General features: G+C 56.9%; 2 protein-coding genes across 9 annotated transcripts in view; one reads left to right on the forward strand and one right to left on the reverse strand.

The window, feature by feature from the left end:
• The window catches only part of SZT2 (SZT2 subunit of KICSTOR complex), a 65,076-nt gene extending 53,459 nt beyond the window's left edge, over positions 1 to 11,617 (forward strand). For 5 of the 8 annotated variants that reach the window (XM_064516077.1, XM_064516079.1, XM_064516081.1 and 2 more), the window contains 8 exons: positions 1,049 to 1,114; positions 2,426 to 2,639; positions 2,930 to 3,113; positions 3,472 to 3,594; positions 3,876 to 4,377; positions 4,693 to 4,809; positions 5,236 to 5,304; positions 7,625 to 11,617. In XM_064516077.1, the coding sequence (XP_064372147.1) occupies positions 1,049 to 1,114; positions 2,426 to 2,639; positions 2,930 to 3,113; positions 3,472 to 3,594; positions 3,876 to 4,377; positions 4,693 to 4,809; positions 5,236 to 5,304; positions 7,625 to 7,771 (1,422 nt within the window). In that variant the 3' untranslated portion in view covers positions 7,772 to 11,617. The remainder of the gene's footprint in view (positions 1 to 1,048; positions 1,115 to 2,425; positions 2,640 to 2,929; positions 3,114 to 3,471; positions 3,595 to 3,875; positions 4,378 to 4,692; positions 4,810 to 5,235; positions 5,305 to 7,624) is intronic. The other 3 variants (XM_026096747.2, XM_064516080.1, XM_026096748.2) reach the window with 3 other exon arrangements.
• HYI (hydroxypyruvate isomerase (putative)) lies at positions 9,082 to 13,338 on the reverse strand. The gene is made up of 8 exons (XM_064516083.1): positions 13,106 to 13,338; positions 12,578 to 12,689; positions 10,693 to 10,807; positions 10,441 to 10,519; positions 10,166 to 10,215; positions 9,754 to 9,823; positions 9,428 to 9,562; positions 9,082 to 9,221 (listed from the first exon to the last, which is right to left on the reverse strand). Exons 1-8 carry the CDS (start codon positions 13,299 to 13,301, stop codon positions 9,133 to 9,135), a joined length of 846 nt encoding a protein of 281 aa, XP_064372153.1. The 5' UTR covers positions 13,302 to 13,338; the 3' UTR covers positions 9,082 to 9,132.
• Positions 13,339 to 13,691: the final 353 nt, after the last annotated feature.

Consider the following 13,691-nt stretch of genomic DNA (forward strand, 5'->3'; position numbering starts at 1 on the left):
CCGACACTTCTCAGGGCCAGCGGCTGCCTCGGGGGAGGCAGCGATCTCTGGGACAGGGTGGCCGTTTCAGGTGCAGCAAGTTTTGGAGAGCTCTGCTCCCTCCTGGAAAAGCAGAACCACGCAGAGCCTTCAGCAGCCACTTGCTCTTCATGGGGTGCTGCTTAAGCAAACCAAAAGTGCAGTGAATGTGGGAAGTTTGGGAAAAGAGTGACTCTTGTCCTAGCTGGGTGAACAGGAGGGAGCAGTCTGGGAAGGAATAGGAGCAATTCTGGCAGATGGCTGCTCCAAGAAAAGTCAATGCATGGAAAGCCAACAGCTCTCTGCTTCCCTTGAGCAAGGAGGAAGCAGAATGGCTGTGAGCATGGCTGGCTGCCCTTTGCTGGAGGAGATCCCTTTCTGCACCATGAGCCCTGGTTCTTAACACCTCCATGCCTTGCTTTACAGCACCACGAGGCTGCCTGCTCCCTTCTCTGTGGTGTGTCAAGGTGCCACCTTCTCTTGCTTGTCCCCAAGGCACTGAGTGGCTGCCTAGGGGCTGGCTGCCCCCAGTCTGTCTGAGGCAGGAGGTCCTGCACGACCATATTCTCCTTCCCAAGGTGGCTTCTTAGCAAGACTGCGTCTTACATATGCAAAGAGCGGTTGTCCTGAGCCAGAGCACATTGGGGCTTCATGGCAGTTCCTGAGGGTCTGCTGAGCCTTTCCCAGGGAACCTGCCTATACACAGGGCAGAATTACCAAGTGTTGCAGGGAATGTCTTGGCTCTGACTGATCTGGGAGAAGGCTTTGCCTGGTTCTGCAGTGGGAGGGGACAATGCTAGGAGCAGTGGACAAGAGGAATGGGGCTTGCTGCAGGGGCCTGGTTGACCTTCCCACATGCCAGGACTAGACCAGAGTTCCCTCAGGTGGGGGGCAGTTGGGCTCCTGTGCCCTCTTTACTCCCCTTGTCCCACCCTGGGCCTGTGTCCCACCCTGGGCAGGCTGGATGCAGGGACAGGGCTGGGCAGTGCCTTGTCCCCCTTCCCACTGGCTGTGCATCTCTCTCCATCAGGGCACTCTTACAGCCAGAGCTCGCAGCAAGAGCTGCATGGGACCCAGCTCCGTCTCTGAGTCTGCGGTACGTCCTCTCCTCCCACTGCTATGCTGGGCACAGCAGGACTTGCCAGTGCAGGGCTGAATCTCCCACTGGCTGTGCTTTCACCCTCCTGCCCCAGCAGCTGGCTGCCAGAGCTGCCTCTTGCCTCCTGTGCTGGTGGTGGCTTGTGTAGCAGTATGTGCCACAGTGGGCAGCACAGCTCGGGAGGAGGACGGGGTGGGCCCTGGGTGCTCACATGGGGACAGCAGGGGCAGCGCCTTGTGTTTCTTGCTCTTCACTCTGCCTCTTCTGGGTCAGAGCTGCAGGCTCCTCTCCAGGCTGGTCCTGGCTGTGCTGGTTGCCCTCTGGGTGCTCATGGCAGCAGCAATGTGGGCAGCGCAGAGAGCAAGCGTGTTTTTGTGCCCGTGCCTCCTGTCTGCTGGTTTTCCCTGCTTGCCCCCATTCTTATACCAAGGGATTATGGTGTGGGTCAGTTGCCCAAAGCGATCAAAGAGCTGAGAAACAGCAAAATGGCACCATCAGCTCCTGGCATGAGGGCAAGGCCAAGGCCTTCACTGACACTGTCCCCTGGCACAGTAGCTGCAGTTGTGCTAGAGACACAGTCATGGAGTGTGCATGAAGGCCAATGCTCTGTGAAGGACTAGCACGCTGGGCAGAGGTGATGGCCATGTGCTGGCAGCTCCTGCTAGGACACACCAGCTGCTGCTGGATCTGGCTTCCCAGCAGCCAGCCTGGGTCCCTTGCTAGTTACTGAGCACAGGGCAGTAGCAGCTCTGTCACTGCCCATCTCTGGAGTCTGGGTCCAACCACTCCCCCCAGGTCCCTGTGCTGCCTCCTGCCCTAGGAAGAGGGAGGGATTCAGGGGTCAATCGCTCTACCTGTATATCTAGATCTTACTGGGGCTCCAGCTCTGGTGCATCCCATCCCTGCACAGGGACTAGGCAGTGCAGATCAGCACTCAGCTGAAAGGAGGCCTTGTCCTCCTTCACAGCCATGTGGCTTCCAGCTCAATGTGGGGACGAGCCCCTTGCCAAAAGGAAGGCAGTGCCGATCAGTCTGTGCTGCTGCTGGAGACCAGCAGTGGGGTTTTTATTGTCCCAGTAGCAAGGTCAAGTGTAGAAGGAGCCACTAAGCTGGATCCCTTGGTCCAGGGGCCAGGCCTGCAAGTCTGCTATTTGCACTGTGCCACATGGCTTCTGGGCTGCATCCTGCTCTGGTGTTGGGGCAAGGGTGATCACGACAGCTCTGCTGTACCTTGCTGTCAGCAAGGCTTTGCAGAAGGGTGTTAGGTGCCTGGAAACATGCCTGCCTTGACTCTCTGTTCCTCCTTAGCTCTCCATGCTCTTCACGGAGGAGTGTGACAAGGTGCGGGACCTCATGCACGTGCACTCATTCAGCTATGACTTCCACTTGCGTATAGTGCACCAGTATCTGCTGGGCTCCCATATGACCCTCCGCCAGGGCTACCATCTCACCAGCTTCCTGGAGGATTTCATTGCCCACCACCCTGACATACCCAAATTTGGCCGCAACCATGTTTTCCAAGGTAAGTAGCTTGGTGTGCGATTAGTCTGGGGCTGATTGCCAGCAAAAAAACACTTGGCAGAAAGTTACCAGGTGCTCTACAAGCAAACCTGACCCTGGGAGTATCCAGCAAGATGAGAGGGAGAGGGTGACATGGGGTGCCCAGCTCTAGAAGTCTGGGCTGCCCTGTTGTGGAGGGGATGCTGGTTACTCTAGGGCTCTGTCCCCCAGAGTAGTTTGCAGGGACACTGCTCTGCCCAGGTAACAGGTGCTAAGCAACTCTTGTGATAGCAACATGTCCTCCCCCGCTAGGCATGCTGGCCCTACCCACCAACATGATCACTGCACACCAGCTGTACAACTACATTGCTGACCATGCCAACACCTACCACATGAAACCCCTGCGCATGGCCCGGCCAGCCACGGGCAGTGACAGCAAGAAGGGGGCACCAGGCACAGAGCAGAATGAATATGCACTGGTCTCTATCTGGAACAGGTGAGTGCATTGCTGCCGGTACCTGGAGCTGTCCCAGATTGGCTGGCACCCCACAGCCGGGGGGAGACTGCCCCAAGGTGCCAGCAAAGCTGATACTGTCCTCTCTAATGCCAGGTGGCAGTCCTGCCAAGATTTTCTGAGATGATGGCCAGCAGGGGCAGTGCATGAGTGAGTGAGTGAGTGAGTGAGTGAGTGTGTGTGTGTGTGTGTGTGTGTGTGTATGTACACACATGCCGTTGCTACACTTACAAAGAGTCCTGCTGTGTCCAGTCCTTCATGCACAGTAATTCTGTTGTGGCTGAGAGCTCTGGGGAAAGGAACTGAGATCTGTTTCACACCGATATGCCTTTGCTCCCAGCTCGGGCTCCTACAAGGACTCTGAAGGTCTGCGTCATCACGATGACTTTGACGTGTCCCTGCTGGTGTGTCACAGTGCGGCACCATTTGAGGAGCAGAGCGAGGCAGAGAGACGCATGCTCCGGTGAGAACTGAGGGCCCTGGGACACATCACCAAAGGTTTTGGCTGGGGAAGAGGGCTCTGGAAGGGACCAGCTTTGTCTGGGACATTGTGAGCAGGTGTGATGCTTTCTGGGGAGGCTCCTTTGCAGGGGACTGGGCAGTGTGGTGTCTGTCCAGCACTGCTGTCCCTCTGGGCAGAGGAACACCCTTACTGGCAGGGACAGAGAGGCCCATGGTTCATTTGCAGCCCAGCTGGGAAGAGAGCAGCCCTTTCCCAGCTCACAAGTGTCTCTTTGCTCTCAGCTTGCGTTTCTACGTCATCATGACTAGCCAGCGGGAGCTCTTCCCCCGGCTCACAGCCGATATGCGGCGCTTCAAGAAGTTGCCACGCTTGCAGCGGGACGTGCTGGAGCCTATGGTGGGCCGGGCCGCGTGGGAGGCAGCAGAGCCAGAGCCAAGCCTGGGGCAGCAGCAGCCAGCAGAGCGGGAGCTGTGGCAGGACGTGGAGGACAGCAGCGAGTTTTATGCAGGGGGCACACAAGTCAAACTGGGGCCTGGGCTCTTCTATACCTCGCCGCTCTTCCCCTTGCTGGCCTCCGAGGTGGCCTCAGCCCAGAAGCAGCTCAGCAACATGGTGCAGCTGGCCAAGTGCCACTGCCGCAGGGACAACCTCTGGAAGCGTCTCTTCCTTCTGGAGCCTCTGGCTTCTGACAAGCTGAAGCTGGGCAAACTCTCATTGGTGGAGCTGGAGGAGCTGCTTGACGCCGTGCATGGGAAATCCATTGCTGACGTTGACCCTCAGCTGGTGAGCAGCAGGGCCAAGAGGCATGGTGCCTAGCAGTCGCTGCCGTGCTCTGGGGAGGGAGTGGGGCTGCAGGTGAAGGCCCTGCAGGGCATGTCTCTTCCTACTTGGTGAGGAGGCAGAGGCAGGAATATACCTCCTAGCAGGTGAAGGAGGAGGCTGCCCAGACCTGTGTACGGAGAGTGAATGGCCCCAGGTCAGAGTGCCTCAGTGAGCTCTGAGGGATATGTCTCTTTAGGGGTCTGGATGCTCTGGCATTATGGCTGCTGGTGCCATGGCTGGAGGGAGGTTGAGATCAGACCTTTTCCATGCCCACAGGGATGCTTCCTCACCATGACGGTCTCCTGGTACCAGAGCCTCATTAAAGTGCTGTTGAGCCGCTTTCCCCAGAGCTGTCGGCACTTCCACAACACTGAAACCGGCACCCAGTACCTGGTAAGAGCCAGTCTGCCACCTGCCTGCAGCTTTGTCGCCCCTGCCCAGGGCCCACCTGCCGTGGCTTCCTGCAGCGTGAGCCTGGCGAGTGCTGTCAGGAGGGCATGGGTGCTGCTATGATGTTATTCTCCACTCTGCCCCTGGTGCAGTGTGGTGTGTGTGCTCCTGCAGTGTGGCAGTGTCTGCTTGTCTGCCCCTAGACAGGCTGGTCACTTTTCACCCTCCAGAAAACCATGCCCACAGTTGCCCAGTGTATAGCCCCACAGTTTGGCAGTGTCACCCGTGAGCTGGGCAGGGTTGCACTTTCACTGCTCTATCGTGCTACCAGTCCTGCACGTCAGCACGTCCCCGGGTTGGTGTTTTCCTTTCCCTGTCCTGGGGTTTTTACTGTCTCTTTTCCAATGTGTGCTGTGGCTCTCTTGACAGGTGGTGCTTAATCAGAAATTTACAGATTGCTTCGTTCTTGTGTTTCTTGACTCCCATTCAGGAAAGACGGTAAGAATTTAAGAATGTAAGAGCAGCTATATCTGCTCAGACCAGGAGTCTGTCTAAATTCATCCAGCAGTGACCAAGAGCAGGTGCCCATGGGGAGAGTAATAGCAAGTCAAGCAGCTTGTGACACCTTTCCCAAATACTGTCCCAGCATCTGACAGTCCCTTTTCCCTCACAGGGTTGCTTTTAGAACATGTTCTCAGTTGTCTCTTTCCAGGTCCTTGTCTGTTCAATCCAAAGCTGGACCAAACTTGGGCCTGGCTGAAAAAGCGGTCACTAGTGCTGCAGACTGCTTCTACCTGGGGAGAAGGGATGGGGACCCGCACTGTGAGGGTCCCAGCAAAGCTGCACCTGTTCTGGCCTGCTTGAAGATTGATGGCAAAAGTTCTCTGCCATCAGTTGTGCTCCAGGCAGAGGGCAGGATGGCTCACAGGAAATCCAGTTCCACAACGATGCTCTCACGAGGAATGCAGCATGTCTGATCCCTTTGTAAATAAGTTGCACTCCATCTTAAAAGTGGATAGGAGAGACAGAAGAGGTGGTGCCTGCTAGAAGGCTGCTCAGAGCCTCCCTGCCAGCTGATGGCAAAGAGCCCTTCCCATCTCGTGCTGGCTTTTGAGATTTTGTCATGGCCAGTTTTATTCTCTCATGCTAGTGGCAGTTTTGAGCTGAAGCATCTCTTCACTGGGCTGGTACTGGTCCTCCCCTGACCCCTAGATTCCCCTCCACATCTGAAGGTGGAATTTTCTCCTACCTCTGTGTTGCTGTGTTAAGCAAGCTGAGCTCTTCAAGCCTCTACTGCTAGGGAAGGCCTTCCCTTCCCCAGTGACTTCACTGTCCTTCAGAGCCCTTTTCATTAAAGGCCAGCCTTTGTAAATATGGATGTCCGGGACTGCACTTGGTATTCCAGAGGAGTCTCACCAGAGCCTTCTGCAATTGCATTGCTTTCCTGTCCCTGCTGGGTACTTTGGGTAGAGCTTGGAGTGGTATTAGCCTCTTCCTGGCTATGTCACACTGGTGATTATGTCAGCTTGTGGTCACTGATACACCCAGACCCTCTACCACCTCTGTTACTTCCCCTCAGTGAACTTCCATCTTGTAACAGAAATCCTTCATGTTCTTAACCTTGTATTTTGTGCTTAACTTTCATCCCCTTCCTGTGGCCTCTCAAGAGCCTCTATGGTTTCTTTTTGTATTATCCCAATCCTCTTTTGTATTAGTGCTTCAAATTTTATCAGCATGCTCCTCATCTTTGTACCAGATTCATTATGAAGTACTAGACAATGGGCGTCCCAAAACCTATCCTGGAGGAATTCCATTTGTAACCTCTCTCCAGCCTACTACTTCCCCTTTCAGCACTACCATCTTCACCTTATAATTTTTGCATTAATTCCTATCTTTTTCAGCTTACCTAAATTTCCCATGTGGCACTACATCAAATCCTTTCTGAACCTCAGATAAGATATACGATGATTCCTTTGTCTAGAAATATTACATTATCAAAGAGAACTCTAGGGTTAGCATATCGCTTTGGTAAAACAATGCTGCGTTTACTTTGTGGTTCTTTCTTTCCAGGCCTGCTCTAAAGCCTTGCATGCTGTTGGAGTCAGGCTCACAGATCACTTTCTCTTCCCTCTTAAACGGTGGCAGTGCACTTGCTGTTTGGCAGTTACACAGCTCTTCTCATGGCTTTAGGAGTTTGTTAGGAGAGCCTGGCTACTGGATGTGAAGTCTGTATTCCAGCTCTGGAGATCATCCAGTCCCCTGTCTCTTGCCTCCACCACACTGATCTGTGAGTGCACTGAGCCACTCACATTTTTCTTGTGCTTCAGTTTTTGTAACCTCTTCTGAACCCCATTCTCTGTCCACTTCTGCCCTTGCCTGGCCTTGTCAGTATAGTCATTATGAGAACAGGGGTGCAGCTAGCATTTGTTTTTGGAATTGCAGTTATTACATTTAATCTCCTCCCCATCCTCATTTGTTGCATTCCTACTCTTTGCCTTAGAAGAAATTTCCCTCGGATTTCCCTGGAGGCAGTAAGATCCCCTCCTCTCCTGAGGCAGCTGACACAGGGTTTGTATATCTGCAGATCCATGGGGGCCTAGGCAGAAGGAGTGGGCATATCCTCACACCTAATTCTCACTGGGACAAATGGGAGGAGGCTTAAACATGCTCTGTCATGGGAGGAGGCACTAGCTTAGTGCCCCTGACATGTTAGGACTTCTCCTGATACCTGCCCGACACTGCCATGTAAGTGCCCATGCACATGGGTATGTACTTGTCTGGTTAATAACCCCATCCCTGACCTGCTCCTTCCTCTCAGCAGAGCCTCACGGTGGTTTTCCGGGAGCCATTCCCTGTGCAGCCCCAGAACAGTGAGAGCCCTCTGCCACAGCTTGTGTCCACGTACCATCACCTGGAGTCAGTTATCAACACTGCCTGCTTCAACCTCTGGACAGGCCTGCTCTAGCACTGGAGCCCACGTCCTGCAGTGACACGTGTACTGGACCTCTCTGCACGTCTGTGCCAATGGTCACGATGGGGAAGAACAGGCCTCTTGGTACCTGTGCTCCAGCACTGCAGGCAGCACCGCTACCACACGGGTACCAAACTGAGGAGCCTGGGGATGTGCGAGGACAGCGTGGCTCCTCCCCTCGGGCTCCAGCCCCTGCTGCACTTCCACTGCTCACTGGCTGGCAGGTGTGGCCCTCAGCACGCTTTTCAGTGGGTCTGCACTGAATGAACTTGAACTGAATTGCAGGGACGGGAGCTTGGCTGCTGCAGCCTGGCAGAGCGGCTCTCAGGGACATGGCTTTGGCATCTGCAGATGAGTTCTGCCTGCCAGGAAGGAGTGGAGGAGCACGCTGCATCTTCTGGCATGGGGCAGCAGCATACCTCACCTTAGGTGAAGAGGCTCCTGCACTTTAGGGCTCTGGGCACTGCCCACTTCTGGCCCTTTGCTTTTATCAGGAGAGCACCAAATGAGACAGGAAGGGTGAACTGGACCAGGGGAAAGGTTTTTCTTGGAGATGTACACTAAAGCCATTGCTATATCTGTGAAGTAAACTGAACCAGATTCCCCACTTGTATGCTGCTGGCTAGCCTTCCGTAGGGGCTGCAGAGGCAACCCTGACCCTGCAGGCTGCCTCTCCTCGAAGTGAGGCTGCAGGGGGCTAGCTGGATTTGCACTGGAGTCTCATACTTGCTCCAGAGCAACAGTAATACAATCCCTCTGTCAGCATGGAGTGTCCCTGTGAAGGCAGCTCAAGCCTGGTACCTCAGTTTGGGGGCATGGCCTCTGTGCTCAGCCCCAGGTTGAACCAGGGGTTCCTCTCAGGGAGCCTGCAAGGCAGCTGGTTGCTTCACTTTCCCCACCTGCCTGCAGCGTTTGGCATTCTGACATGAGTGTCTTGGCTGCACAACAGCAGCCTCAAGAACTGCAAGGCATGGAAAAGGCAGGACGTCAAAGCCCACAGCCCGTCCCTCTTCCCCTGATTCCAGGGGAATTCCTAATTGCCACTGAGGAGGTGAAGGTGCTCCTGTGTACCTGAAGTCATCCTGTTACCTCCAGTGCTGCCTAAGCCACCCCCAAATATGACTTGTGTCAGACTGTACTTGTGAAGAAGAGAGTGCAACTTTCTGTGCTGGCCCAGCAGAACCTGCTGCAGGCCTGCAGAACAGCCTTGATCTCAGCAGAGTGTGTTAAGAAGGTGACTAGGACATAAAAACTCTTAACCTCGCTCTAGAAATCACCCCAGTCAAACAGGGAACAGACTTGCCTTTCTGTTTGGGCCATTGATTTGACTTTTATTCCAGTGATTTCATTCTGTTTTATTCTGTTGCCTTTCCAGTCTCTCCGTGCTGCAGGCCTCGGCTCTCCCAGTACGAGCGCAGCCAGCCCAGACCTTCCACTGTGTCTCCTGCAGTGAGAGACAGGGTTTTCTGCTGCCCCCTCCAGGCGAGCTGGAGCTGATTTTCCTGCAGGCAGGGTACTCATCCCCAGGTGGGCCCCCCCAGCCCACTGTGCCTGCACAGCTCCCCTAGGACATGCCTGCCTTTCTCATAGTCCTCCACTGGTCTGTGCTGGGATCTGCCAGTGGCGTTCAGACCCTGCAGGCCCACTCACCTTTTGGAGCATACTCGCACCCCACGTAGCCAGTATAGCCGAGGGACTCCAGGAGCTGGAAGAGGTAGGGGAAATTCACCTCCCCAGGGCTGTCAGGCTCATTCCGCCCTGGCACCTGTGCAATCTGGATATGACCTAGGGAGAGAATGAGAGGCGCTCTGCCCAGGGCCACTGTGCGTGCAGCCTTCTATAGGCATGGGACAAGGTGACCTGAGAGCAGCCCCTCACCCCCAGCCAGCCACTGCAGAGCATGTGAAAGGAGGGCCCCATCTCAGCCACTCCTGCCCCATGTACGTGTAGGAGCCCCTGCCGGCGCAGTGCCCTACCTATGAGTGGGAAGTATGTCTCCAGGTTGCGTGACAAATTCCCATCCATGATCTGGCAGTGAAAGATGTCCTGCATGACAGAGGAGACAGTGTAGGCTGTTCAGCAGCAAGTGGCTGGGGATGTCTGTGCAGCAGTCCCTGTCCCTCCCTGTACCTCCAAGAAGGGCTACAAAGCCCACAGCCACCAGGGCTCCCCTGCATACAACATGCTGAGGATGCTGGAGCAGGGCTGCAAGGCCCTGAAGCGTCTGAACCTTTCCCGTGACCCTCACAGCACTGTGCTGGGTGTCTCCTTCTGCTTGCTGTATTTGCTAATACCCAGCTTCACCATGGAGCTGAGTTTGGCTTTACGCATGGGAAGCGAGGTTCCCTGGTGGAAGGTGGACCCTCGAGATGCTTGATGCTGACTCACCAGCTGCAGCTTCAGGTTGGGCCGTCCCACCTTCTCCAAGATGGCAGCAGCTAAGGGTGCAAGAGATGAGTGCCAGTCATTCCCAGGCTGAGAGCTTCAGGGTGAAGCCCTGAAACCCCCATTCACCAGCTGTGCTCCCACAGCAGGTCCCTGCAGGCAGGGCAACCTCCTCGCTTTGCACTCAAGCAGCAGCAAGGGATCTGCCTTCAGTCAGAACGTGTAGGGGCTCCTCCTCCTCCCTTGAAAGACACTTTTGGGAGAGATATCTGCCTTACCTTGGTGTGGGGTGTTCAGAAAGTAGCGGGGGTCAGTGATGCGACTGTTAATGGGCTCTATCAGTCCAATCATGTCTTCCTGTAACACAGTGATGTCACCCCATGGAGCATCTTGTCACCTCTGCAGCAGGCAGCTGCTGGCTTGTGCTGCAGGCCAGGAGCACTCCCTGCCTGTGCCAGCCTGGTGGGGGGCTCACTACCCTCAGTCCCCTAAGAGTTGCACCCATGGAGCAGGACCCGTTTCCTAGTTACCTGGGCCAGGACGTCAGCAGCATATCGGAGATTCTCAATGAACGTGGTTTCCATCTCGCCTGCCACTGCTGCCCGGTCTGCACCCACAGGAACCCGTCCAGCCATCAGATGGATCCTGCAGAGAGATCAGCCGTGGGCAGTAGCTGCAGTCTCCAGACTGAGTCGTCAAGCACTAATGCACCTTCCTCTGCAGGTAGAAAATGCAGCGAGCATGGGGAAGCAGACACAGAATGTGTCAAAAGTAGTTCCCTTCCACACAGGAGGCAAAAAAGGCTCTGGTGAGCTGCAGGGATACAAGCCTGTACAATCCCCCTTCAGTATTCAGAGGAACATCTTTGAACCTATTAAGTGACAAATCATAGGCCTTGGTTCTTCCCTCTTTTGTCAGCTCCCTCCTCCTCCCTCGTGCTAAGGCCAACCCCAGAGATTCAGAGTTCAGATCAGAGTTCTCATAGGGTCTCGCTACTGGAGCTGCCCTGAAGCCATCACGATGGACGGCAGGCACGCTTTCTCTGCTCAGGGCAGATCGGATGCCTTGTCTTGTTGTTTGCTACAGCCAAAGGTTTAGAACAGGGAGGAGAAAAGGTGGCCAGCTGCTGGGCTATAACAGGCTGCATACAAAGCTCAACTGCAGGGCAAGAACAAGGATCTTAAACCATTTGGTGAAGGGATACTGTGAAAACAAAACAAACTATCATCTCCCTGTTAACAGAGCAAAATGACCTGCAGCCCTCAGTCTGACTTATCCTGTAGGCAGGGCCTTAGGTTACATTTTGAGGGAAAGAATGATGCAAAGAGGTAAATGGAATAAAAATGGAACACTGTTTTTCTGAAGTGGATTGTGCCAGACTAATTGCATCTCTTGCAATGTATCTACTGCACTTTGATCAGTGAGGACTTCAGTAAAGCAACTGTTGTGATGTCACAGTGGAAATTACTCGTATAAATGGTGTGCGTGTGGGGACTGTGAGGACATGAGGACAAGAGCCTCCAGGAGGCATTACAGTGTAAGATGAGTGCATAGACCCTTATGAAGGGTCAACTTTGGGACTGCTCTGAGTGAAAACATTAACTGTCTTAGGACTGCATGTGGGAGTGTGCAAAGGGAACTGGCTCCTGTTCCCAGCAAGGGAGGCACTGCTGGCACAGCGGGAAAAGCCACGTCGTCACAGGAAGGTCCCTGTGTCCCAGGGCGCTGTAAGGTGCAGCGCTACAAAGGCCAAGTCCTGTACAGAGGAACAGCTGAGGCTGGCAGCTGAAGTAGGTGCAAGTGACTCAGAGAAGTGCTTTGATGCAGTCATCCTGAATCACCTGAGGCCCAACAGGGGCCTGCTGCCTCTCCCCCACACTAAGATTAATTGCTTTAAGGTATGAGAGGAGCAGAGATACCTACCAGGAGCAGGGAGAGGGTCTGCCTTACAAAAAGACGTTGGCCTGTTCAACACAGCACTCAACAGGGGCCTCAACTGCTGTCCAAATGTATACTGGGGTAAAAGCATGGCTGTGTAAGCTGCAGGACAGAGCTGTCCAGGAAACCAGGATTCAAGATGGAGCCAAAGAAAGGGCAGCTTGTGGGCAGAGGTGCTGGAACAGTGTTCTGCCGCAAGCAGGGGTGGTAAAATAACCACCGTGGTGGCAGGAGAGTGACTGATGGAGGGGGGAGACAGTGCCAGCATGGGGACTGCGTGAAGGCCGAGTGCGGCATCGATGCCCAAAGGGACGGCCCCTGTCGGGGGTGACTGTCTCTAGGCGGTACAGTGTACCAGTGCTGCCTGCAGGTGCCCAGGGCCAGCGCCACCTCGACTAGGCCGTGATGGCCTGGGTGCAGGCAGGAGGGGACGAGGAGGACATGGTGTGTTGCTCCCCCGCCGCCCCGTGCACCTACCTGGGGCAGTCCACAGCCTTGGCGTACTGCACGGCCATGGCCAGGCCCTTGCGGAAGGCGGGCTGGCGCCCCGGCACGGCCCCCAGCCCCATCTCGCCCTTGTTGGGGTCTCCTGCGGGGTGGGAGGGAGAAGGGGGGAGGTTAGCGGGACCCACTCCTGCCTGGGGACACCCCTCCTCAGCATGGGGATGGCACCCCACAGTCCCCACATGCCATCCCCCACCGTGCGCGGGGAAGCCAGGGCCCCCAACGGCCGTGCCCCGACCCACGGTGGGGTCAGCCCCCCCCACAACGGCCGCATCTCCCCCTCCAGGGCGGGCTCAGCCCCCCCCAACGGCCGTGCCTCCCCCCACAGGGCGGGCTCAGCCCTTAACGCCCCACCCCCAGGGGCGGAGTCAGCCCCCAACGGCCGCGTCTCGCCCCCCCCAGGGCGGGGTCAGCCTCCCTCCCCAACCCCGGCTGCCCCCTCCGCCCCGGGCGGGGCCGTCCCCCGCCGCGTCCCCCGCCGCGTCCCCCTCGCGGCGGTACCGGGCGGCGTGTTGAGGAGCACGAGCCGCAGCCCCGCCCGCGCCGCCGCCGCGCGCAGCGCCTCCGCCTCGCAGCCCGCGGGCCAGGCCGCCTCCGCCGCGCGGAACCCGGCGCGCGCCGCCGCCTCCAGCCGCGCCGGCAGCGCCGCGAGCTCCGGGAACAGCCACGACACGTTGGCCGAGAAGCGCAGCGCCATGGCGGGCCTGGGCCGCGGGGGCGGGGCTACGCGGGGCGGGGGCGGGGCCTCCGGGGAAGGCCCCGCCTCCAGGGCCGCGGCGCCACCGCGTGGCGGCAGTGGGCCTGGGGCGCTGCGCGGGGCGCTCGGGCGGGCGGAGCCGTCCCGCCGCCGCCCGGGCTGCCGTCTGCACCGAGGGGGCGGCGCGGCCGGCGTGTTCCCGGGAAGGGGGGTTTCTTAATTGGTTTCCCGGGGAGCTTGTCCGTCACGGCGCCTCGTTACGCGGAGATGCTTCCTCTCGTCCCACGGGCCGCGGCCCGCTGCGGGCGCCGGGTCCGCGGCAGCCCGGGGGCCCTGCTGCGCCGCCGGCTGCGGCCCGGCCCGGCCGGGGCGCGGGGTTTTCGGCGGGAG

The sequence above is a fragment of the Dromaius novaehollandiae genome, chromosome 8 (assembly GCF_036370855.1).
Source record: "Dromaius novaehollandiae isolate bDroNov1 chromosome 8, bDroNov1.hap1, whole genome shotgun sequence".
Classification (NCBI taxonomy): Eukaryota; Metazoa; Chordata; class Aves; order Casuariiformes; family Dromaiidae; genus Dromaius; species Dromaius novaehollandiae.

Bases quoted from the DNA above. Each gene is read 5' to 3' on its own strand.
- HYI (XM_064516083.1), bottom strand. From the start codon at position 13,301: ATGGCGCTGCGCTTCTCGGCCAACGTGTCGTGGCTGTTCCCGGAGCTC. The intron at 10,808-12,577 runs GTAGGTGCACGG...ATCTCTCTGCAG, and splicing joins AAGGCTGTGGACTGCCCCAG to GATCCATCTGATGGCTGGAC. The intron at 9,563-9,753 runs GTAGGGCACTGC...TTCTCTCCCTAG, and splicing joins GACATACTTCCCACTCATAG to GTCATATCCAGATTGCACAG.